This window comes from Scyliorhinus torazame, chromosome 7 (genome assembly GCF_047496885.1).
Source record: "Scyliorhinus torazame isolate Kashiwa2021f chromosome 7, sScyTor2.1, whole genome shotgun sequence".
NCBI lineage: Eukaryota > Metazoa > Chordata > Chondrichthyes > Carcharhiniformes > Scyliorhinidae > Scyliorhinus > Scyliorhinus torazame.
In genome coordinates this window covers 202,448,273-202,475,077 of record NC_092713.1, presented here as the reverse complement: position 1 = coordinate 202,475,077, position 26,805 = coordinate 202,448,273, and the positions used below count along the sequence as shown (strand labels likewise).

At 45.0% G+C, this 26,805-nt stretch overlaps 1 protein-coding gene across 3 annotated transcripts in view; it reads right to left on the bottom strand.

Moving 5' to 3' along the window:
- LOC140426785 (fibroblast growth factor receptor-like 1) overlaps positions 1 to 25,723 on the bottom strand; it is a 223,891-nt gene extending 198,168 nt beyond the window's left edge. Inside the window, exons 1-2 of one of the 3 annotated variants that reach the window (XM_072511949.1) lie at positions 25,308 to 25,723; positions 19,340 to 19,442 (exon numbers count right to left, since the gene is read on the bottom strand). In XM_072511949.1, the coding sequence (XP_072368050.1) occupies positions 19,340 to 19,400 (61 nt within the window). In that variant the 5' untranslated portion in view covers positions 19,401 to 19,442; positions 25,308 to 25,723. Of the gene's footprint in view, positions 1 to 19,332; positions 19,443 to 24,972; positions 25,131 to 25,307 lie in introns of those variants that run through there. The other 2 variants (XM_072511950.1, XM_072511951.1) reach the window with 2 other exon arrangements.
- Positions 25,724 to 26,805: the final 1,082 nt, after the last annotated feature.

Here is a 26,805-nt window from a genome sequence, read left to right as displayed (position 1 = left end):
AGTCAGTTCCTTCAGCAGTCCAAGAAGGAGCACTCCTGTGGGTGGGCCCATGTCCACAGCTCCATGGGGCATTGGCAGTGGGCCTCCTCACCAGGCCGATCCCATGAATTCACACCCAATCCTGGGACGTCATTCTCCGACCCCCCGCCGGGTTGGAGAATCGCCGGGGGCTGCCGTGAATCCCTCCCCCGCTGGTTGCCGAAGTCTCAGGCACCGGATATTTGGCGGGGGCGGGAATCGGGCCGCGCCGGTTGGCGGGCCCCCCCGCCGGATGGGCCGAAGTCCCGCCGATAAATTGCCTGCCCCGCCGGCGTGGATTAAACCACCTTTTGAACGGCGGGACAAGGCGGCGTGGGCGGGCTCCGGGGTCCTGGGGGGGCGCGGGGCGATCTGGCCCCGGGGGGTGCCCCCACGGTGGCCTGGCTCACGATCGGGGCCCACCGATCCGCGGGCGGGCCTGTGCCGTGGGGGCACTCTTTCCCTTCCGCCTCCGCCACGGTCTCCACCATGGCGGAGGCGGAAGAGACTCTCTCCACTGCGCATGCATGGGAAACTGTCAGCGGCCGCTGACGCTCCCGCGCATGCGCCGCCCGGAGATGTCATTTCCGCGCCAGCTGGCGGGGCAACAAAGGCCGTTTCCGCCAGCTGGCGGGGCAGAAATTCCTCCGGCGTCGGCCTAGCCCCTCAATGTTGGGGCTCGGCCCCCAAAGATGCGGAGCATTCCGGACCTTTGGGGCGGCGCGATGCCCGTCTGATTGGCGCTGTTTTGGGCGCCAGTCGGCGGACATCGCGCCGTTTCGGGAGAATTTCGCCCCTGATCACTCCTGGCAGTATCAAGATAACTTCCTCAGCACAAGTACAGAGTAAAGCTGTGTCTATTCTACCCTCAAACCATTAATTCCCCTATCTCCTAATACATTACAACACCAATCACACTTAAAAAGTACTTCAGTGGCTGTAAAGTTCTCTGAGGTTGTGAAAGGAGCTGTGTAAATGCAGGGATTTCTTTCTTTACATACACCTTTCCATTTATCAAAAGAAAGTAATTCTCTCCAAATTATGAGCAGTTCATACTGAAATGCAACAATATTCAAGCTTGGACTAACAAATGGCAACTAACATTCATGCCACATTAGTGCCAAGCAGCGATCATCTCCAACAAAAGAAAACCCAACCATCGCTCCCTGACACTCAATGGCATTACCTTCACTGAATCCCCCACTATCAACATCCTAGGGGGTTACCATTGACCAGAAACTGAACTGGACTAGCCATACAGATACTGTTGCTACAAGAGCAGGTTAGAGACTCGAAATCCTGTGCAGAGTAACTCACCTCTGAACTCCCCAAAGCCTGTTTTCCATCTACAAGGCACGAGTCAAGAATGTTATGGAATGATCTTCACTTGCGTAGCTGAGTGCGGCTCCAACAACACTCAAGATGCTTAACACCATCCAGGACAAAGCAGCCCGCTTGATTGGCACACTATCTACAAACATCCAGTCCGTCCACCACCGAAGCACAGTAGTAGCCATGTGTACCATCTACAAGATGCACTGCAACAACTCACCAAAGCTGCTTAGACAGCAACTTCCAAACCTACGACCACTACCATCTAGAAGGATAAGGGCAGTAGATAGATCCATGGGAACACCTCTGCCTGCAAGTTCCCCTCCAAATCACTCACCACCCTGACTTGGAAATGTATTTCCATTCCTTCACTGTCACTGAGTCAAAATCCTGGAACTCCCTCCCTAACTGCACTGTGGGTGTACCTATGCCACATGGATTGCAGAGGCTCAAGACGGCAGTTCATCACCTTCTGAAGGGCAATTGGGGATGGGCAATAGATGCTGGCCTATCCAGCAACACCCAAATCCATTGAAATAAGGAAAAAGGTTCTGCACTTCGAGTTCAGTAGTCGCTTGCGGCCTCTCAAACCTATTTCACACTAATTCCTTAAAGCTACCAGAAGGTACTTTATGTTTAAAACTTCAGCAGTGTGGATGGCGAGGAAGCAACATGTGTGTGCTGGCTCAGACTGCTTTATCATTGCCAAACTTAACTAGGGTAGAGTCTTAAAATGATCTAGGAGTGAGTGCGATCACAACACTTACCATAGTCACTCTGTGAAAGAAGCAAACAACAAATCAAACGGAATGTTGTGCTATGTTATCCAAATCGCACAGTATAAAAGCCTGATGGGATCTAGCGAGGCATTGCCTTGGATATTGTATTCCGCTCTCATCACTAGAGCACAAAGGGATTATGCTAGGGTAAGAAAGACCACGAGACGAACTGATAACATCAGAGCAATGAGGTTTGAAAAATTTACGCCTAGAAATTTCCCTGAATTGCCTCCATCTCATTGCCTAGACTTTACTGCAAGTGTGGCAGAAACACTGGGCAAAATTGTGCAAAAGTTTGTTGCTGTGCATGCCTGCATAACAACAGTAACTACAGTTTAAAATGATTCACTGGCTGTGAAACATCCCGAGGGTGTGAAAAGTGTTAACTAAATGCCAGTTGCATCTTTCACACCATGTAGTGCCATTGAGTAAATAAAGAAGCTAAGCTGAAAAATTGGTTCAGATACAAGAAGAGGCAAAAAGCGTTATCAGAGAAAAAAAGAGATGATCGACTACAGAGGACGGCAGGGGTATAAGGGGCGGAATTCTCTCCCCCCACACCGGGTGGGAGAATCGCCCGGGCGCCGCGCGAGTCCCGCCACGCCGTCCCGACGCCCGCACGGGACTCTCCCACCCCTCCCAAACCGGCGCGGATCACGGCCGGCCGCTGGGAGAATCGCCCGCTTGCCGTTGGTAATGGGCGAGCGGCGATTCTCCGGCCCGGGTGGGCCGAGCGGCCTGCCCAACACGACAGGTTCCCGCCGGCGCCATCCACACCTGGTCGCTGCCGGCGGGAACGCTGTGGGGGCGGCCTGTGGGGGGGCAAGGGGGGTTCCTGCACCAGGGGGGGCTCAAAAGGGGTCTGGCCCGCAATCGGTGCCATCCTCCCCGTGGCGCTGGTCGCATCATTTACGCGGTGCCTCACTTTTACGCGCCGCCAAGGCCCGGCGCGCGTAAATGTCGCGGCGCCACTCCTAGACCCCCGAGAGAAGGGAGAATAGGAGGCTGGGAACGGCCTCCGATGCCGGAGTGAAACACTCCGGTTTTCACTCCGGCGTCGGGACTTAGTGTCCCGATGGGAGAATTGCGCCCCATGTATGTTTAGTCAAAATTCCAGGGGAGCTGAATTGGTGTAAAGTTGATAAGTGCCCATGAAGCTGAGCATATGATTAGGGAGAATTGAGGGAAGGGGTGGGGAAGAGGGAACAATTTTTTTTTGTTCATAGGATATGGATGTCGCTGGCTCGGCCAGCATTTATTGCCCATCCCTAATTGCCCCAGAGAAGATGGTGGTGAGCTGATGTCTTGAACCACTGCAGTTCATGCGGTATAGCTACACCCACTGTGCTATTGGTGAAGGAGTTCCAGGATTTTGACCCAATGACAGTGAAAGAATGGCGATATATTTCCATGATGTGGAGATGCCGGTGTTGGACTGCACAGTAAGAAGTCTTACACCAGGTTAAAGACCAACAGGTTTGTTTTGAACGACTAGCTTTCAGAGCACTGTTCCTTCCTCAGGTGAATGAAGAGGTAGGTTCCAGAAACATATATATAGACAAAATCAATGATGCAAGATGATACTTTGAATGCGAGTCTTTGCAGGTGATTAAATCTTTTCAGGTTCAGACGGAGCAACTGGAGAGAGAACCATCCCCTATGGACAAGCCCTCCGTATATACAGGATCTGCTCAGACGAGGAGGAGCGTAACAGACATCTACAGACGCTGAACGATGCCCTCGTATGAACGGGATATGGCGCTCGACTCATCGATCGACAGTTCCAACGCGTCACAGCAAACACCGCACCGACCTCCTCACAAGACAAACACGGGATACAACCGACCGAGTACCGTTCGTCGTCCAGTACTTCCCCGGAGCGGAGAAACTACGACATCTTCTTCGCATCCTTCAACATGTCATCGATGAAGATGAACACCTTACCAAGGTCATCCCCACTACTTGCCTTCAAACAACTGGTCAACCTTAAACAAACCATTGTTTGCAGCAAACTACCCAGCCTTCAGAATAGCGACCACGGCACCACACAACCCTGCCACGGCAATGTCTACAAGATGTGCCAGATCATCAACACAATTACCACCATTACACATGAGAACACCACCCACCAGGTACGCGGTACATACTCGTGCGACTCGGCCAACGTTGTCTACCTCATACGTTGCAGGAAAGGATGTCCCGAAGCGTGGAACATTGGAAATGAAAAATGAAATGAAAATTGCTTATTGTCACAAGTAGGCTTCAAATTAAGTTACCGTGAAAAGCCCCTAGTCACCACATTCCGGCGCCTGTTCAGGGAGGCTGTTACGGGAATTGAACCGTGCTGCTGGCCTGCCTTGGTCTGTTTTCAAAGCCAGCGATTTAGCCCTGTGCTAAACAGCCTGCAATTGGTGGAATAGCCCTGTCCTCCTGAAAGTTTTGTGGTCTGTTCCAATGGTAAAATACCTTCCATGCACTTACAGGTGGAACTTCTTTGCTCCATACATGACAGCCAATTCGTCTTTTTCAATCCGAGAATGGTCTTTTTTGGCCACTGAAAGAGTTCTGGAGACATCTCCTATAGGTATCATCCATTATATGAGAGAAAACTGCACTGATGCCATAAGGATAGGCATCACATGTCAACAACAATTTTGTGGGTCACGTTCCAGGATCGACACCACTACTTCGAAACGCCTGATGAGGCATGGAGCTTCATACGGACTGAAAAGTTGGACTCAGATTGAGGGTTTGGTGTGGGGGGGTGTTTGTTGTGTTTGCTACGTTTGGGGAATGTTCTGGCAAGACCATGCAGACGCTGCGACAACGGATGAATGGATATCGCACGACTATCGCCAGGCAGGAATGTCCCCTTCAGTCGGGGAACACTTCAACAGTCGAGGGCATTCAGCCTCTGATCTTCGGGTAAGCGTTCTCCAAAGCGGCCTTCACAATGCAGAATTGTCGAGCAGAAATTTATAGCCGAGCTCCGCACACATGAGTACGGCCTCAACCGGGACCTGGGATTCATGTCGCATTACATTCACCACCCACCATCTGGCCTGGGCTTACGATATCCTACCAACTGTCCTGACTTGAGACAATTCACACCTCTTTAACCTGTGATTATCCCTCTCTCCAGTTTCTCCGTCTGAACCGGAAAAGACTTAATTACCTGTAAAGACTCGCATTCAAAGTATCGTCTTGCATCTTTGACATTGTTTATATATATGTTTCTAGAACATACCTCTTCATTCACTTGAGGAAGGGGTAGTGCTCCGAAAGCTAGTGATTCGAAACAACCCTGTTGGACTTTAACCTGGTGTTATAAGATATATTTCCAAGTCAGGATGGTGTGTGATTTTGAGGGGAACTTCCAGGTGGTCGTGTTCCCAATGTAAGGGTTCTTCCTGTTTGTCCACTTATTTCCCCTTTCTTTTACTTTGCTGTTATCATTTTTGATCGGTGGGTGATTAATGGACATGTATCTTTAAGTCGAGCAGCAGAGAGAATGAGGACCTTCAGACAGCCTTTTGCCAGTCATTCTCACCTCACCTCTTAACTTCGGCTCTTTTGTCCATGGGGATCAAGGTGTAAAGATATACGGAGGGAAAGAGATTCCGGGATACTGGAGATCTGAGAGAATAATGAGAGGAGATGTTTGGGGAGGAGAAGAGAGTCAAAGAGCTGTAATTTAAAAGTTTATTGGATAAGCATATGGATGATAATGGCATAGTGTAGGTTAGATGGCTTTTGTTTTGGTGCAACATTGTGGGCCGAAGGGCCTGTACTGCGCTGTATCGTTCTATGTTCTATGTAACAGAGGAAGACGGGCGGCAGGGTGGCACAGTGGTTAGCCTGCTGCCTCATGGTGCTAAGGACCCGGGTTCGATCCTGGCCCCGGGTCACTGTCCATGTGGGGTTTGCACATTCTCCCCATGTCTGCGTGGGTCTCACCCCCACAACCCAAAAAGATGTGCAGGGTAGTTGGATTGGCCACGCTAAATTGCCCTTATTTGGAAACATTTTAAGAAAAGTTTTTTTTAAAGTAACAGGGACAGGCAGAAATGTTTCCAGAGGGCAGGAATCATCTCCTCTTAGCCCATTCTCATTTTCTGTTTCAACTGAGGCATTTACTCTTATGATCAACAATCATGTAACGGCAGGATTAACCTCAAGCACTCATTCCATATGGAAATCCTCTGCTGCAACGGGAAATTTGGACTGCTCGGCTGACATCCCATTCTAAAGGTTACATGGCACCCTGGGTTATTGAGAGAACAGGGGCTGGCTGTCCCAACGAGTGCTTGGCTCAGCTCTCATTTTCCATCAATCTAGCTCAGGATTTCCTGATCAACAAAGGGTTTCCGCCATTTTACAAGAGCTCCTAAATCTGACCAGTGGAGGTGGATCTGACTTTTTGAACTGGAAAACCCCCACAATCGCCAACACAAACCCCATGTAAAGGAAAGAAGCTTGTTCAAATTTGTTGTTAGTCTGCCAGTTTTACTTGTGAACTCAGGCAGAAAGCTCCATTGATTCCACTAGGCATGGACATCACTGCGCACCAGGGCTGCTCATTAAACCATTACCACGATCTGTGCTTTGGCAACTCTGTGCATTCAGGCATGAACACATAGCACCACTGTCTTGTCCTGTCTATTTAGCTCAGCAGCTGTATTGAGCTGGTAACATAATATTGGAGCTCACTCACAAACAAAATCATATCTGGCTCATGAGCAATTTTAATTGTGTGATAATGCTTCATTGACCATATTTGAACAGTCTGATACAAACTTAGAAAAATATATTTAACATGCTGCCACAACATTATAATGTGTGTGCTAGTGTGCGTGATGAGAGACCATCACACCGCTGAATGTGTGTGTGAGAGAGAGAAAGCACTGCGTGTACTCTGTGCATAACCACTGTGTGAGAGTGAGAGAGGCATAGAAAATTAGGGAAGTTAACACATGGCTAAAGGAGTGTGCAGGAAAGAGTGGTTCCATTTCATGGGGCACTGGCACCAGTATTGGGACAGGAGGGATCTGTACCATTGGGACGGTCTCCACCTGAACCCATCTGGGACCAGTGATCTAGAGGAAAAGATAAATAGGGTGGTCACAAGGACTTTAAACCAATAAAAGGGGGAAGGGAAGGGTAAAACTACGAGAAGTATAATGGTTAATGCCAGGTCAGCATGTGAGGAGAAGGTAGAGGTTAATAGGATGAACAGACAGGGCCGGTCTAATAATTACGGAGGGGGAAAGGAAATATAAAAATCAAAATGTAAGAGTGAAAATTGGGGATGAGGCTGAGTGTTATCAGAGATTAATAAAGGAGGTCAGAATGTTTGAAAAGCATAGTGCACAAGAAAACGCTGTAAGAAAAAGACAAATCAGTAGGACATATTTAGAATCTAGTAGCTAAATGCACGCAGTATTCGGAATAAGTTCAATGAGCTGACGGCACAAATAGAGGCAAAGGGATATGATTCAGTGGGGATCACTGAAACATGGTTGCAGGAGGACTGGGACTGGGAGTTGAATATCCAAGGGTACTCAGTATTCAGGATATCAGGATGGAACAGAAGGTGGAGTTGCTTTATGGTGAATTTATCTGGGTGGAAATAGAAATTAAGGGAAAAACTTCCTGCTGGGGTAATTTACAGGCCCCTGAACAATACTTCCAAAGTGGGGCATAGTATAACCAAGAAATAATGAGAGCTTGTGAGAAGGGCACAATGGTAATCATGGGTGATTTTAATATGCATATTGACTGGATTAATCAAATTGCCAAAGGTAGTCTCGAGGGAGATTTCATCGAATGTATGAGGGATTGTTTCTTAGAGCAGTATGTTATGGAGCCAACCAGGGAGCAGGCTATTTTAGATTTAGTATTATGTAACAAAAAAGGGTTGATAAATAGTCTTGTCATTAAGGATCCTCTTGGAAGGAGTGATCACAGCATGGTAGAATTTCAAATTCAGATTGAGCGAGAGAAGACAGAGTGCCATACTAGATTTTTAGCGTTGGGCAGAGGTAATTATATAGGCCTGAGGAAAGAGTTGGCCCAAGTAGACCGGGCACTGATAATTGAGGTTAGGACAGTTGAGGAACAATGGTCGATGTTCAGGGAGATATTAAACACCTCTCAATTAAAGAATATTCCTGCAAGGAAGAGAAATTCTAAAAGGGAGCAAAATGTTCCAGGGCTAAACAAGGAAGTCAAGGAAGATATAAAGGCAAAAACTAGAGCATACCACACTGCAAAAGCTAATAGTAAGCTGGAGGATTGTGAGAACTTTAAGGTTCAGCAAAAGGCTACTAAACATAAAATCAAAAGAGCTAAGATGAACTACAAAAGGAAACTAGCAGAAAATGGTAGCACAGTGGTTAGCACTGCTGTCTCACAGGGCCAGAGACCTGGGTTCAATTCTGGCCTTGGGTCACTGCCTTTGTGGAATTTGCACTTTCTCTCCGTGTCTGTGTGGGTTTCGTCCGAGTGCTCCAGTTTCCTCCCACAGTCCGAAGAAGTGCAGATTAGGTGGATTGGCCATGCTAAATTGCCCATTATTTTCCAAAGATGTGTAGGTTAGATGGGGTTCTGGCATTAAGGGGATAGGCCTAGGTAGGGTGTTCTTTCAGAGGGTCAGTGTGGACTTGATGGGCCAGATGGCCTCCTTCTGCACTGTAGGGATTCTATGATTCAGTCCAAAGATGTGCAGATTAATTGGATTGGCCGTGCTAAATTGCCCCTAAATGTCCAGGAATGTACAGGTTAGGTTATGGGATTATTTTTTTAATAATCAATATTGTCACAAGTAAGCTTACATTAACACTGCAATGAAGTTACTGTAAAAAGCCCCTTGTTGCCACATTCCGGCGCCTGTTCGGCTCCACAGAGGGAGAATTCAGAATGTCCAAATTACCTAACAGCACAACTTTTTATCATAGAATCTACAGTGCAGAAGGAGGCCGTTCAGCCCATCGAGTCTGCACCGGCCCTTGGAAAGAGCACCCTACCCAAGCCCACACCTCCATCCTTTCCCCACATTTCCACCCTATCCCCTAAACACCACCTCACCCTTTTTGGACACTAAAGGCAAATTAGCATAGCCAATCCACCTAACCTGCACATCTTTGGACAGTGGGAGGAAACCGGAGCACCCGGAGGAAACCCACACAGACACGGGGAGAACATGCAGACTCCGCACAGACAGTGACTCAAGCTGGGAATCGAACCTGGGACTCTGGCACTGTGAAGCAACAGTGCTAACCACTGTGCTACCGTGCCGCCCACGGTAGTACAATGGATAGGTAGGGGTGGACACTTGTAAATGGGCAGAGTGTTCATTCGAAGGGTCAGTGCAAACTCAATGGGCTGAATGGCCTCCTTCTGCACTGTACGAATTCTGTGATTCTATGCTTCGCATCAGGCGCATATCCCATTTCAGTCCTCTCCCAGAATTGTCCTGACATAGCAGGATTTACGCTGGGTGCAACGTGGCACAAACACTGTGGCCAGAATTTTCCAGCCCTTCACGCCAGTGGAATGTTTTGGTCCCACCAATGTGACTAGAGATTTCAATGGCTCGCCAGCCCCGCTGCGGGGAAATCTGTGGCGAGGTGGAGGAGTTGGAAAATTCTGCCGTGTACACATGTGTGAGAGAGGGAGAGAAAGATCACAGTATTAACTGTGTACAAGGCCACTGTGTGTTTGTGTGTCGCAGATGGCAATATTGTACTGTGTGTAATGTGTGAGCACAATATGTAGTTAATATAGAGCCACTAGTGGCAGGTCATCAGCATTAGGGCCTCCATGCTGGGACTCAGCAGTTAAATTAATTTTACCAATAGAGCAACATTTATTTGGCAGCAGGGATTTCCTGGTTTACAACAGTGTACATTTTGCGTGTGAATGTGCAAATTTGCATTGTATGTCTCAGACTCGGTTGAACAAACATGGGTTAGAATATCTGTGGTGTTTCTCCCATTCTCTGCTGTAACATCAGTGAAAGATCAACATAAACTAGAGGAAGAGAGGTCATTGTAATTACAGTGAGGAGTAAACTGAGTACTCTCAGATCAGCCACCCCACCCAGACAGAATTTACTTTCCTTGCAGGGTGCGTAATGGGTGGACGATAGTTAGCTTGAAACCCCCGCCAAAACTTACAATGACCCCCAACAGTGACTACTGTCTGCCAAAGTTCCAGTTGGAGATTAGGAAGAGTATCTGGAAATACCAAGTGATGGCAAAAGATGGGAATTAAATGCCCTTTTCTTATTGCCTAATCCTGACCGGGTAAATGGAGGTGAAAGTTTCTTTGAATGAAATGGTCATGTCAATTGGAATTCGTCGAGTTAAACACAGATACCGACTCGCCCTTCATTCTTGCCGTGTTTGTTTTCCCCCAATAATCACCTTGTCTCACTGACATTAATTAAACAGTATCACAGCAGGGAAGTGTTTGTTAATCATCAGCAAGGTACAAATTACCAATTAACACTTCAGCATGCACTGTTGGCTGTTACATATTCATTGTGATTCGCAAGAGAACTATTCTCAGTTTTATCGCTTTGGCACGCAAAATGTCTGAGCCCAGTTTGGGTATTTTTGTAGGCTATCTCCTCCTGGAGTCCTTCACTGCGATTCTCTTCACTGCTAGCTCCTCGCCTCCCCCCACACCCCCACCGCTCATATTTTCAAGATTGTGCCCCCTCTGTCCAAGACCAAAAGTAATCCACCAAAAGTAATACACTGAATCTGTGAATTGACCCAACACTAAGCCCTGGAGTTCACTTCCAACCAATGCAAGACATATCAGTATTTACCCTAGCTGTTTGCTTCCGGCCACATTACAGCACATTTAAACAATTTGATGCAGATCTTCCATCTGCTACAGTACTTCATTTAAAAATAAACAGATTAAAGTTTTGTCAAAATAGCAAGCAAAGAGATACCATCAAATTCCATACAGTGCAATTTACCCTAGATCACTCTGCTATCTTACATTAGGTCAGGGTAAAGTCACTGTAGTCCCAGACGACAATAGTCTGCTTCCCCCTTTGAGTGGGAGAGCTGACTGGTGGTGATTTAACCTGAGGATCACCACACCTCAGGTGAGGGGCAAGGTTGTGATGACGAGGCTTTCACGAATGACCTCAGCCGATACAGGAATTGAACCCGCATTGTTGGCCTCACTAAACATCACAAACCAGCAGTTCAGCTAACTGAACTAAACCGGTCCCCTCACATTCGGAGGGCATTGCTTAATGTACAAACAGTGTTTTCTAATCAGTAATGACATTGAAGTGTTAATTCTGCAGGACACCTCAATGAATGGTCACAATTATCACTGTTGGAAACACTTCAGCCTCCATGGCTAAAAGCAACACCAGCCTACATAGGCAGCTCAATAAAACGTAGGCTCCTTTCATATGAAGAGTAAAGAAAATGCCGTTAATTTTTGTCTCCAGGGAGCTGCTGTCCTCCTCCTAACATAAACTATCCAGGAAAATAATCGGCTAGTTTGTAGAAAAGGGCACTGTTGTTTGAAAATCAATATCTTTATTTTATCATTTTCCTTTTCCATCCCCACCACCCCCCTGCACCCAAGGTTACTTTTTTTTCTATTTATTTCAGTCCCCACTCCCTACTCAGCTACTTTCCATTATTTCCCACCCTGTTATCTGCTGCCAGCACTGACTCTTACTCCGTGGGTGCCAGCACTCCTAGCAATTTGTCCAAATGGTCGTTATTCATATGCTTGCTCGACAAAGAACCAACAGACCGAATAGCCTCCTTCTGTGCTGTAACCATTCTTTGATTCTATAACATTTAATTGTGGAGGTGTCATGCCTGGGCCTCATCCTGTTCTGACCACCATTCACACACACACTTGCTTTGTAGAAGAGGTAGTAACAACCTGAAGTGGAAACCCTGACAGAAATGGTGCCCCTCTCTAACCTGGAAGTGCCAAGAACCTGAAAACTGACTCATCCCTAACCTGGAACCTTCTGAACTCTGGTTTACTGGGGATTTTTTCTTTAAGAATAGTCACTTCTCATTTTCTAAGATTAATGTACCCAATATTGGATCTCAACAAAATGGTTATCACATTGAAGTAATAATTATTCACCTTGCTGTGAAACCTTACTGTTTAAAACTGCCTTTCAAAGTTGGCCTTTAATTACCTCATATTGATTCGCTAATCTAATACCATCTTGCTCCATCTTTAAAAGTCTTCTTAAGGGTAGATTCAGAAAGAATATCCCCAATGATGAGGGAGTCCAGAATTAGGGGTCATAGTTTGAGGGTAAGGGGCAAACCTTTTAGGTTCTTTTGCCAAATATCTTGAATCTATTTCCTCCAGTCACCTATGTCCCTGCTATCGGAAACATTTTCTCCTTATTTATTCTGGGAAAAATCCCCCAAAACTTTGAGTGTTTCTGCAAATTTCCCCATAATCTTCCCTGCTCTAACATGAACAATTTTAACTTCTCTAGTCTCTCCATGTAACTGAAGTTCCTCAACCCTGTTGCTGTTGAACTCTGACTGATGGTTACAATACAGAGCTGTACCATATTTTCTCCCACAAAAACTTGTTACTGAAAATTAGCAAAACTTGAGAAGTGTAGACTTTGGTAAAATGCTGGAAAAAGAGAACTCAAATGCAGCTACTCCCTTTGAAATAATTCATATAACGAAAGTAAAACATTGTTATACATTATATTCTGTATTCCATTGCAGTAATGTTCTCAAAAATCCTGGTTTAAAATATATACAGGCAGTGTATCTACCAAAGCTGTAAATAAAGAGTCGTAATAGGTGAGGCAATAATTTATTCCGACCACTTACTTGTTATGGATAAAGGGTTAATTGAATTCAGTGTTGATGGCTAGAGAATCCCTGGAATGTAGATAATTTATGAGGGAGTGGTGTTTAGTCCTAGCTCAGCAGGTCATGGAACTTAGTGGGATACAGATGATGTAATTAATGGGAGGAACCAGGTCTGTTTGTAATTTTGCAGTCTATTATAGGATTTTAAGTTGAACAGCAGTTTTGCTAAATGCTGTTAGGTTGAACAGAAGTGTACTGGATCATCTCTTTATTTTTTGTTATAAACATAGTGTACTCAATTCATTTTTTTTTTCCCAATTAAGGGGCAATTTAGCATGTCCAATCCACCTAACCAGCACATCTTTGGGTTGTGGGGGCGAAACCCACGCAAACATGGGGAGAATGTGCAAACTCCACAGGAAAATGACCCAGGGCTGGGTTCGAACCTGGGACCTCAGCGCCATGAGGCAGCAGGGCTAACCCACTGCGCCACCGTGCTGCCCATGGATCGTCTCTTTAAAGGATCTCTCTCCAAACGACTGTACAGATCAGCAAGTAACCTGTTTTGTTAACTTTATTTATTTATTTTTGTTAACTTCTACTTATAAATTGGAGTGGTAAATGTAGATAGTAAGTTGACGCTTTTCTTTTTATTTAACAACTGTTAACTGATAATTGTTAAACTATTTATTTGATGTTAATGTAGTTAATTCTGTGTTTAAATTTAAGTTTGTTTTAACATAAAAGATACCTATTGGCCAGAGTCATCACTCCTGGGGTGAAGTATCCTTTTGTTATGGACTAGGGCTTAGAAACTCCAAAGTGTAATATGAAGTTCACCTGACTTACAACCTTTATGTTGAATTTGGCTAGGATGAGCACAAGAACCTTCACTGCAGGTGTGATTCATCAGACTTCCCAGACACTTTAATCAAAACAAGGTTTATTCTAAGAATGTAGCTAACATACATATATATATAAACACAGCAAGAATTTTATCAATTACAAACATAAAGACACCATACATTCTCATTAATGTATGTATAATACCTAATGAATTCCCCCTTAGCTGTTCCAATTCAATAACAAAATCCAATTAAATCAAACGCCCCTTTCAAGGACGTGGCCCAGGACACTGTATTCTCGCTTGAATGGGACGGGTCCATTTTTTGGAACTCTGATCCAGTTCCAAACAGTAGATTCAAAAACCTTCGGTAAAACAATTGTATCTTTAAAGTTACCACAGCAGTTAGCCACAACCAATGTGCTTTTTAGTGGAACAGCTTTTAAAAATGAAAATAGAGAAAAACGCTTCTTTTTCCTTCTGCAGTCCAAAGCAGTCAAACTGAAACTGAAACCCCCTCTCACCTCACAGCCACAGCCCAATGTGCTACAAGTCACATGATAAAAGACTAAACCTTTCTTAAAGGGACACTCACATGACATTTTCCACATAGTTTGACAAATAGAAAATTGTTTGGGATTCTCGTTGGTATCCGAACAAGAGTTGGGCTCTGGTCCGGTATCCTAACATTCATTAAATCCTAAACATCAGCCAACGAACGGCAAAATAAAAAATATGCCTTCATATTTTTCAGTCATCACAGAAAGCCCTCAGATTTTCAGGGTTGCTTCATTAGAAATATCCTGTCTCACAGTGCATCTCAAACAAAGGTTTTGAAATTATTACATACTGGAAATCATTTTGACATTAGAAGAAGAGATTTGGGCAGAACTAGAGAGTCCAAATGTGCAGCACTGTGTGAGAGGTAGCAATGGGGAGAGAAAAGTAGGGACAGTGAAAGTGATCGATAGCAAGAGGGTGTTGAGAGATGGCTAGAAACAGAAATAGAAAATGAGGCAGATACATAGGGAGGGAGAGACTGGAAGTGAATTAGAATGTGCAAGGGTTAGACGTAGACCTCGTTTTTGCAATAGAAATAGAATAATGGTAAGGCTATCAGTGCTACCATTATTATGGAGCAACGTATAGCATCCACACACACATGGTTACATGTGGAATCTGAAAACTACTGTCTGATTTGACCTGCTCCACACAAGCCTTGCTAAACTGATACCACATCCAGAGACAAGGCATTAAAATAAATGAAGGGCATGATGTTGCCGTACTTATCTAATAGAGAGTCACTAAACAGGCCAGAAAAAGCTGCTGCATTTCTAATGGTGTCAGAAAAATTAATGACTGCAAAATATCCTCTGTGGCATTGAAACATAATTTTACAAATGTGGATTCCCAATCCTTCAGAATTTATTTATTGATGGAGAGTTTTAAAAGTTGATTATTTATCTCTTAAAATATCTCTCTTTCTTCACCCCATCTTGCTTTTCTTCTCTTTCTGTACATGATTTTAGATCAAACATTCTAATTCATACTTCTTGCTTTAGACTTTTTCAGAGAATCTAGTGCAGAAGGAGGCCGTTCAGCCCATCGAGTCTGCACCTGCCCTTAGAAAGAGTACCCTATCCAAGCCCACACCTCCACCCTTTCCCCACACTTCCACCCTATCCCCTTAACCCCACCTAACTTTTTTTAACATAGAACATAGAACATTACAGCGCAGTACAGGCTCTTCGGCCCTCAATGTTGCACCGACCTGTGAAACCACTCTAAAGCCCATCTACACTATTCCCTTATTGTCCATATGTCTATCCAATGAATATTTGAATGCCCTTAATGTTGGCGAGTCCACTACTGTTGCAGGCAGGCATTCCACGCCCTTACTACTCTCTGAGTAAAGAACCTACCTCTGACATCTGTTCTATATCTATCTCCCCTCAATTTAAATCTATGTCCCCTCATGCTAGACATCACCATCCAAGGAAAAAGGCTCTCACTGTCCACCCTATCTAATCCTCTGATCATCTTGTATGCCTCAATTAACTCACCTCTTAACCTTCTTCTCTCTAACGAAAACAGCCTCAAATCCCTCAGACTTCCCTCATAAGATCTTCCCTCCATACCAGGCAACATTCTGGTAAATCTCCTCTGCACCCTTTCCAATGCTTTCACATCATTCCTATAATGTGGCGACCAGAATTGCACGCAATACTCCAAATGCGGCCGCACCAGAGTTTTGTACAGCTGCAACATGACCTCATGGCTCCGAAACTCAATCCCTCTACCAATAAAAGCTAACACACCGTACGCCTTCTTAACCTGGGTGGCAACTTTCAGGGGTCTATGTACATGGACACCGAGATCTCTCTGCTCATCCACACTACCAAGAACCTTACCATTAGCCCAGTACTCTGTCTTCCTGTTATTCCTTCCAAAATTAATCACCTCACACTTTTCTGCATTAAACTCCATTTGCCATCTCTCAGCCCAGCTCTGCAGCTTATCTATGTCCCTCTGTAACTTGTAACATCCTTCCACACTGTCCACAACTCCACCGACTTTAGTGTCATCTGCAAATTTACTCACCCATCCTTCTCCGCCTTCCTCCAGGTCATTTATAAAAATGACAAACAGCAGTGGCCCCAAAACAGATCCTTGTGGTATACCACTAGTAACTGGACTCCAGTCTGAACATTTCCCATCAACCACCTCACTTTGTCTTCTTCCAGCTAGCCAATTTCTGATCCAAACTGCTAAATCACCATGAATCCCATGCCTCCGTATTTTCTGCAATAGCCTACCGTGGGGAACCTTATCAAACGCTTTTGGACACGAAAGGCAATTTAGCATAGCCAATCCCCCTAACCTGCACATCTTTGGGCAGTGGGAGGAAACCGGAGCACCCAGAGGAAACCCACGCAGACACGGGAAGAACGTGCAGACTCCGCACAGACAGTGACCCAAGCCAGTAATCGAACCTGCGACCCTGGAGCTGTGAAGCGACTGTGCTAACCACTGTGCTACCGTGCTGCTCAGGTTTCTTCAATTTGATTGTTTGAGGAGAGATGCAATTGTTTGCCCTGTTCAGCGGCCTCTGATCCCCTGTAGATATGCCACATTCAGAGGTATCTCTGGATTCCTAAAGTTGCCACTCAAAAGCCTGTGAAATGCCTATGGCCATCAGTCAGAGTAATGAATGGCGAATATCATTCCTTCGGTGTGGACCAGAAAATCCAGACTTTATAGTGTGAGATGAGAGGGCAAGTGTGAAAGCAAGCATTGGACAAAGTAAAAAGGACAAGAGCAACACCATGAAGCATGAGAAAGTGTTGCTAAGACATCTTTGTGGACTGAGGTTATTCTACCTTGTTCTAGTTATGACCATTTTAATTCCAGGAGCCTGTAAGCACAATTGAGAGGTGCAGCATTTGTGTTAAGTGTTCATAGAAGAGTTTCAGGCAGCTTTTACCAAAAACAGACAATCCTACTTCAAATTTATCACATGAATAATACGAGCGAACAATAAATGGATGTTAAGCTGGAATTTACAATTTGTTTATTTACTCTTTCACAGCAGAGAAAACCTGTCCTCTTCCCTCCCCCACCATTGCCTCAGTTGGAAGAGCTTCAGTTGGAAGAGAATGGGTCTAAAGTGACTGCAGTTCTTTTACCAGTCAGTTACTGTTCTATAGCCTGAGAATGTTTGCTAATTCTAATCATAGTCACTAAGACCAGACCTACCAATGTTAGATTTTCAGGAATTAGCTAGAGTGTTGCAGATTGGAAACCTACTTAGAAATAAATATACTTCCATATTTATAAGAGTGAGTTGCAATTATTACAGTATCTTGAAATGAGGTCCTCTGCCAGAGGACCATCCGTACTGCTTTAGGAACAGACCCCAAGGTGGGCCCTTAACTTATTTCCATTGATCCCACTGCCAATGGTCGCGATCACAGGTCACCCGGATATAGGTGTTCGTACCAATATAATGAAATGAAATGAAAAAATGAAAATCACTTATTGTCACAAGTATGCTTCAATGAAGTTACTGTGAAAAGCCCCTAGTCACCACATTCCAGTGCCTGTTCGGGGAGGCTGGTACGGGAATTGAACCCTGCTGGTGGCCTGCTTTAAAAGCCAGCTATTTAGCCCAGTGTGCTAAACCAGCCCCTGGTTTAATGGTGATCTGACTCAGTTGATGGCACTCTCTCTCTAAGGCAGAAGGTTGTAGGTTCATGTCTCACTGTTGGACTTGAGTATATAATATAGAGAGGCCTTTTGGTACAGTGCTAAGGGGCTTTTATACAAAACAAGTCCACTTCTTTATCAGTGACAATCTTTGGGACATTTGCTCGAATAGTTGTTCATCACTCACAGGCCTCATTGCCTTACACTGTCATCCTTTTTGTTATTTAATCACTCCTGTCTTCCACTCCATAGCAGACCGTCGATTAACAAGGGGGTCAAGCGTTATGGGGACAGGCAGGAAAGTGGAGCTAAGGGCGCAATCAGATCAGCCATGACCTTATCGACTGACGGAACAGGCTTGAGTGGCTGAATGGCCTACTCCTGCTCCCGATTCTCATGCTCCTACAGCCGCTGACTTTAAATCTCGCAAGCCTCACACCATTATGACGTGGGATTATATTACCGTTCTTTTCATCGTCTTGGGGTAAAAAATCCAGGACCCTACCCACAGCAGTGGGAGTATTCATACCACCACACTGACTGCAATGGTTCATAAAGGTGGCTCACCACCTCCTTCGCAAGGGCAACTACAAATGCACAATCAATACCAGCCTCCCCAATGATGGCCAGATCCCAGAAATATTAAAAAGAAATCAGGTTCAGAGTCAGCATCGGGCTAGCAGGGTACATTTTGCCAGCTGGGCACGCTGAACAACGTTGAACTTAGTTGTGGGCCACTCACCAGCCTCATAACGGCACAAGGAAACCAGAAACACAGGACAAGAAACAGATTCACTAGCAGAAGGTACCTTGAAACATGATACATAGAGTGGTCACCACTCCTCCCCTCATGTGTCTCTCCTCTTTGTTACTGGGCAGAACAGAGAGGGGGAGTGGGGCGGGGGGACGGGGACGGGGGGGGGGGGGGGGGACGGGGGGGGGGGGGGGGGGGGGGACGACGGACGACTGGGCAGGATGATCTCAACAATGTCCAATGTAGGTTAGAGGGTAGAAAATGATTTGGGTTCAGTCACGGGGGTGTAATTCCACCTGTTCAGTTATCCTCCAAGCACTCCACCTTACATAAAGCTTTTGAAAGGAAATCTCACCCCATCAACTCCCATTCCTTAAACCTGCCCCCAAGAACGCCTTGATATTACAATCTAAAGGCTTTTAAGGCCAAGGCTTGGCATTTTCCTCCGAATTCATGATTTACCTCATCCGCCTTTGGAACCTCGCTGGAGTGTCCAGCATATGGACCTCGGTCTTTCACCTCGGCAGCTTAATGTTTAGCCAAAAAGATACTTACTACTTACCCCTCACACTACTGCACAGTCCAACCATCATTGCAAAGGCAAGGAGATACAGCAAATCCATCCTCAGCTTACTGCCTCTCGACACCAACCCGTTTGCTCAAGGCTAGAGAAAATGAAGCAAAAGAAAAAGAATGAGTTGACTTGCCTTTTTCTGGTGTGGGTTTTCACCGAATTCCTCAGCAGACCCCCACCCCCTCCCCCCATTGGCTTCAGCGGGTTGCAGCTGAGGCACTCAAACATCCACTACACAGAAAAGAGTCATGGACATCAACACATTATCACCATTTATAGCCAAGAAAATAGTTGAATTCAGATACTTGGTCCAGGCCACGTGCATTCTGACACATCCCTCTAACAAGCCAGTGACGGGGAGTAATGGCATTGTTATGATAATAATCTTTATTGTCACAAGTAGGCTTACATTAACACTGCAATGAAGTTACTGTGAAAAGACCCTAGTTGCCACATTCCGGCGCCTGTTCGGGTACACAGAGGGAGAATTCAGAATGTCCAAATTACCTAACAGCACGTCTTTCGGGAGTTGTGGGAGGAAACCGGAGGACCCGGAGGAAACCCACGCAGACACGGGGAGAACGTGCAGAATCCGCACAGACAGTGGCCCAAGCCAGGAATCGAACCTGGGACCCTGGAGCTGTGAAGCAACAGTGCTGACCACTGTGTTGCCCAGTTATGTACAGGGGAGCATTACTGTGTAACACACAGAGCTATTTTGTCTGATAACAGAGCAGTGGAATTGTATGTTAAACAGAGCAATCTTAGGCTATAGAATTACTGCAGATAATAGAGCTGTAACAGGAAGCAGTGATACCGTATATAATGGAGCTGTTTTTAAATTGGGCTATTTTACCAGTGATATTGTTTACATAGGAACATAGAAAATAAACAGGAGTAGCCCTCGAGATTGCTCCATTATTTAATGAGAAATACTACATTTTACTGTGTATAACTCAGAGTAATTATACTGTATGTAATATGGAGCTGTTTTATTGTACATAAAAATGACATTACTGTATATAACGCTGCAGTGTTACAGTATATAATACACAGAGCACAGCAATGCTACTGTGTATATTGTTGCTGTATTTCTATATATAGTACAGAGCAGTGTTATGAAACATGGTAAACTGAATAGAGTTACTGGGTGCGATCTACCAGCCATGGTGCGCCCGAAAGGGGACACAATGTGGCCGGTAGATGCCAGGAGAGGCCACCCCTGGGCTTCCCCACAACGGGAGATCTAACCACATCTCACGAGATGTTGTGATCTGGCTCCAATCTCACAGAGTGAAGTCTTAGAAGCTGACTTCCCTCTGCCTTCGCTGGTTCGAATGACCACCCAGCATCTACCGGTCTCGCCAGGCCAGTAGACCCCAGCCAGGCACCTTTCAGTACTAGTCCACACAAATGGGGAGCTGGCAGAACGGTACCTGGGGGGGTCTCTGAGGTGGTCAGAGGACCCTGTGTGGTTGTCCTCAGGGCAGGGTGGCATCCTGGCACTGCTGGAGTCACCCGGGCACCTTGATACTGCCAGCCTGGCATCCTTGCAGTGCTACCTGGGCACTCTGGCAGTGGCATCTGGGTGCCAGCTGGCACTGCCAAGGTGCCTGGTTGGCACTGCTAGGATGGCAGGGACACTGGCAGGGTGCCTGAGTGGCAGTGCCAAGCTGGCATTGTGCCCATGCCAGGGATCAGGCGCAGGAGTGCCGAGGACCCCCCAACAGGTTAGTTTGGGAATGGGGGGGCGGGGGTCCGGTTGTTGCACCGGAAGGGGGGGGGGGGGGGGTGGTGATCGGGCCGCCATTTAAAAATGGCATCCCGATCCCTTCCTGCACCGAGGAGCTCCGCTCATCAGAAATGTGGCGAAGTGCGGCCTCGGCGGGGCATTTCCCACCGGAGCACGAAACCAAGACAGAGTGCTGATAGATAGCGGAGTTGTTCCTGGCGCTACAAGAACTGGAAACTATCCCGCTAATCCAGCCCAGAACGGCACTCTTGTTTTATTTTGGTTAGATCACACCCAATGTGTATAGTAGAATCATAGAATTCTACAGCACAGAAGGAGGCCATTCAACCCATCATGTTTGCACTGGCTTCCGAAAAAGCGACCTAGCTAGTCCCATTCCCCAGCCCTATCTCCATAGACCTTAAATTCATCACTTTCAAATATATATCCAGCTCTTTTGAAATCTCCTATGAAATCTGCCTCCACCACTCTCCCAGGTAGCCCATTCCAAATCCCAACAACTCTCTGAGTAAAGAAGTTTCTCCTCATCTCACTCCTAGCTCTCTTGCTGACCATCTTAAAATTGTGACCCCTTGTCACTGACTTACCAACTAGTGGAAATAGAATATTCTTCTTTTGCCCTGTCAAACTTGTTGATAATTCTGAACCCCTCAATAAGGTCACCTCTTAATCTTCTTTGCTCCAAGGAGAACAAGCCCAATATCTTTAATCTTTTCATGTATCTAAAATTCCTCATTCCTGGTATTATTCCAGTAAATCTCCTCTGCACACTCGCTAGTACATAACTCTCTAGTATATCTCTAATGCATATAACAACGCTGCCATACAATACAGGATACTATTACTGGAGAAAAGCTGTGTTCCTATATATAATAGAATGTGTTACTGTGTGTAACAGAGCAGTGTTACTGTAGGCAGTGTACTGTATATAATGTACACTGTAGTATTTATGTAGATAGTAGAGCTATGTTACTCTATACAATATAGTGCCGCTCTACTGTGTATATAACATGTGCATTACTATGGAGCTGTGAAATTATATATATCACCCTGAAACATCCAAAGCAGCATTTAATGCAGAGCATTGCCTCGAGTATAATTAAAAGCAGTACTTCATGGCTGCGAAATATCCTGAGATTCTGAGATGCAATGATAATTTTATAATTGCAAAAGCTTTGTCATTCTTCATACTGAGCGGTTTTACTATAATAGACAGAACGGTTTCTCTCTATTGTTGAATTGTGTTACATTTTGTAAAATAGTTATGTTGTTATATGTGGTACATAAAACCATGTATCTATATAGAACAGGGTGACTATTGTATATGGAGCTCTGATATTATATGTAACATAGAGAGAGGCACAATATGTAGTACTGACCGGTAAGATATTTACTTAAAGGGCGGATTCTTGCTTCCTACTCAGAAGGTTGTAGGTTCAAGCTCCACTCCAGAGGTTTGAGTGCAAAATCTATGCTGACATTCCAGTGCAGTACTAGGGAATGCATCACCATAAGAGGTGCTCTCTTTCAGATGAAATGCTAAACCGTGGACTCGCCTGCCCTCTCAGCTAGACTTAAAAGATCCTGCCGCACTATTCAAAGAGCAGGGAATATCTCTTAATGAGCGAGGCAATATTTATTGCTCGAATAACATCACGTAAACAGATTACCTGTTCAATTATCTCATTGGTGTTTGTGGGAGCTTGCTATGAACAAATTGGCTGCTGTATTTCATGCATTACAACTCTTCAAAAGTACTTCATTGGCTGTAAAGCCCTTTGGGAAGTCCCAAGGTCATGACAACCATTCCATAAATGCAAGTCTTTTTTTATACATGGCTTGGTTATAACAGATTTATTACTCTACATAAGGCATGAGCAATATTATACATAATATAAATAGCACCATGACTATAATACAGCGGAGCAGTGTTACTGTATATAACATCAAGCAATATTCTATATTACACATTTAAACATATTGACCAATATTGTATCCAATATATTATATAATATCATTATATATATATTATACAGAGCTGTGTTATTTGTATGATAAATACAACCCTATCCTCTAAATGCAAGAGGCATAAATCATAGAGGGATGTTACTATATTTAATAGTTTTTTTACAGCAATATTACAGAGTTTACTGTGGCATGATTCTATATCACAGAAGTGTTATAAAGAACAAAAGATATCCATTTCTAAAATGTACTTCATGGCCTCAGAACTTCCCAAAGCTCTCATGTTTCCTTTTAAATTAATGTAGTACAGTGTCAAGATAGGTCTATAATAGTGTGATAATATGTAATATTCAAAATGTTATAAATTATAGAGCACTGCAATTAACTTAAGTAACAAAAATAGAATATTTGTGATATATTTTATATCCGCCACTGTAACCGTTTCATGTTTAATGGCACTCTGCATCACTCTTTAATATATACACTTAGATATATACCACAGCTTCACTCTTTAATATAACCATACCCACACTTATGGATATATGTCACAGCTTCACTCTTTAATATAACCATACCAACACTTATAGATATACATCACAGCTTCACTCTAACATCTCCTGCATTTTTTTCCTGCAACAGTGATATAAAACACAACATTCTTTGTAGCATTCTGATATACCTGAACACTTAATTACAATCCTCTGATGTACTGTACACATAATCACTCTCCAATATATCCTACAACCCTCACTATAATATTCTTTCATATTCTCCAAAATCCTCACTTATAACTTTCATATACCTTCCAACAGTCAGAGACATTTTCTCATATTCCTCATAGCTCACACTTAGCACTCTCACACACTCCATACCCCTCACTATAACATTATCATATATGCCACACTTCTCATCAAAACACCTTCTCACATGCCCCACAGACTTCAGTGTGACATTCTCTGATAGGAAAGTTGGGCTTAGGAGCAAGAGTAGACCATTCAGCCCTGTGAGCCTGCTCCTCAATTCAATAAGATCATGGCTGATCTATATACTTTCCTATCTGCACCCCATAACCCTTGACACACTTGCCTATCAAAAATGTGTCAGCCCTGAATCAATTCAATGACCCAGTTTCAATTGCTCTCTAGGGAACAGAGTTCCATATACTAATGACCCTCAGAGAAAAAATAATTCTCCTCCTCTCTGTTTTAAAACGGAGACCCCTTACTCTTAAACTGTGTCCTCTAGGTCTTGTCTTGCCCACAAGTGAAAACATCAGTATCAACCCTACCAAGTCCTCTCAGGATTTTAATGTATTTCATTAAGGTAATATATTATTTATATATATATATGCTAATGATTCATATATTATGTTAACAAATTATACAATATATTAATTATTAATATCTAATAATATACTGTCATATACCATTGTAGCATTCTTCTATAACACTGGCTGGTATTGATATTTTCTCTATAGCTTATCCCTCAATGGCAAACTGTTGGAATCACTTTGAAATGCAGATTTATATAAACTCTCTATTTCTCAGATTTCCAATATATTTTTCCAAACATTAATTTTGGTGCCCAACCAAATAGAAAGAAAAGAAAGTCTGGATGGTTTCCTTTTACACACTTTAAACAGCAAAAGCTGAGGTGCAGAAAGTAAAATTACAGCTAAATGTGACTGCTGATATTAATGATACCAAGAACAAGCATGGAGTGTTTTCAGCATTATTTAAATCACTTTTTTAAAAATCGCTGAAAGAATAGTAGCTTTTTGTGCAGAGTTTAAATCTTTCCACTCCCAGGGCATTGAGTAAAGGACCTCCTTTATTCTCGATTGTATCCAGCTGCATTAGATTTACATTATCCAGGAGGTACCAGAGAGTTTGGAAAAGTTCACCTTAACTCCTGACATTCCCTGTGCTCCAAGGTTCCTTCTTTGCCACTTTCTGTATATCTTTCTCCCTCTCTCCCCCTTTCATGCATATTTCTCAGGCTCTCATCCTCCTCTCCTTCTCTGCTCCCCTATTTCTCTGTCCGCTTCTCTCTACTTCCGTGCATCTTCTGTCTCATCCTCCCCTTGATGTTTATCTGTCTCCCCCTCAATCTCCACTTCTCTAACTCACCATGTCTGTCTGTGCATCTGTTTCTCTCACTCACTTCACACACACACATTCTGATCCTTAAAACAAAACTGTGAACACTCCAATTATCTTTTAAAAAAACATAACTTACCCCACAATGTCTGCACCCACCAGTTCAAACGATTTCCCATCAAACTTACACTTTTACCACAAATCAATCAATCCATCGCTGTGGCGAGCAAGCTTCCAATTCTAAAACAAATGTTTTTCAAAAATAAGACTGAGTGTTGTAACTTTCAGTACATGTATGTTTTATAAAAGGGGTTATTAATTTCCAGGATCTGTTGGTCGGTGAAGAGATCGATATAACTGTCACTGTAAAGATCCCTTGGCGGTCACAGACATCCCTTGGAAGGTCCTCTCAGAGTTTCCCAATTTGAAAGGCTTCGCTGGCATCAGTCATGACTGATTTTGTTTTTTCTATATATACACGGAGTTCTGTCCCTGAGATTGCAGGCCGATATTATTCTTCCGTGTCAGGTTGGCGGTGCCGGACACACTGTTGGACCAGCCTCAAACTCCTCAAACTTTCATCGCGCCTGGAAACTTTTCACCAATCAGATTGCAACTTTTGATGTCCGCCGCCCTCTGCTGGCAACTTTGAGTCATTGCCAATGCACTCGAGGTGAGTGGCAACACTGGGTAGAGGGCGCCATTTAACCCAAAAGTTTTTTCAGTGTGGTGGCGAGCGAGAACTGCCCCAAGCTTCCCGACGCGCAGCCCGACGAGGCTGTCACCTCGATAAAATGTTAATTGGCCCGCTTGAGAAGGCACCACGGGCTTCACGCCGCAAATGATGGTCCCACCGGCTGATTCGCTGGGACCCCTCTCACAGACCCCCGCTAACAAGGAAGAGCAGCACTTAAACCGCTCCTGCTCAGTCAACCCCACTCAGCTTGCAGCCATGCCGCTCGGACGACCAGCCCCACCATTCGAGGATGTCGATCTGGGCAGATTACTGGACGAGGACACGGCCAGACATGATGCCCTGTTCCCACGAGGGTCTCGGAGGGTCTGCCACAGGGCAGCCAGTGCGAGCAGCCGTCAGCTCTCGGACTGTGACCAGGAGGACCGGCACCCAGTGCCGCAAGAAGATCAATCCCCTCCATCGAGCTGCACGGGTGAGTTGGCACCGGATCTCTGACCCCCCTCCCCCCCCCATGAGTATGCGCCTGGCACCACCCCACCCAGCACCATTCTGTCCACCGGTCCACTCATGTCCAGCAGTGTCGCCCATGCTGCCACCCCCCACCACATACTCTTCCCCCCCCCCCCCCAATGTGGTCAGTCTCGCCGAACGCCCAAGAGCCCATGTCCCCCTGAGCCACTTCCTCGCCCCGTGTCCCCTGCAAACTCTGTGATGATCGATGCATGTGGCTAACGATGCCCTCTCTGTGTCCCCGCAGGAGAAATTGGCCCACGACAGACAGGAGAGGGCCAAGGCGGGCGGCGGGGTGCGGACATCAGAGTCCTCACCCCCTATAAGGAACGGGATCTGAAGATCGAAGGGGGTGGCCGAAGACAGATCTGTCACCAACATAGAGATTGGCTTACGCCATGGCTGAGCGTCTCGACAGCGTGTCCCAGTC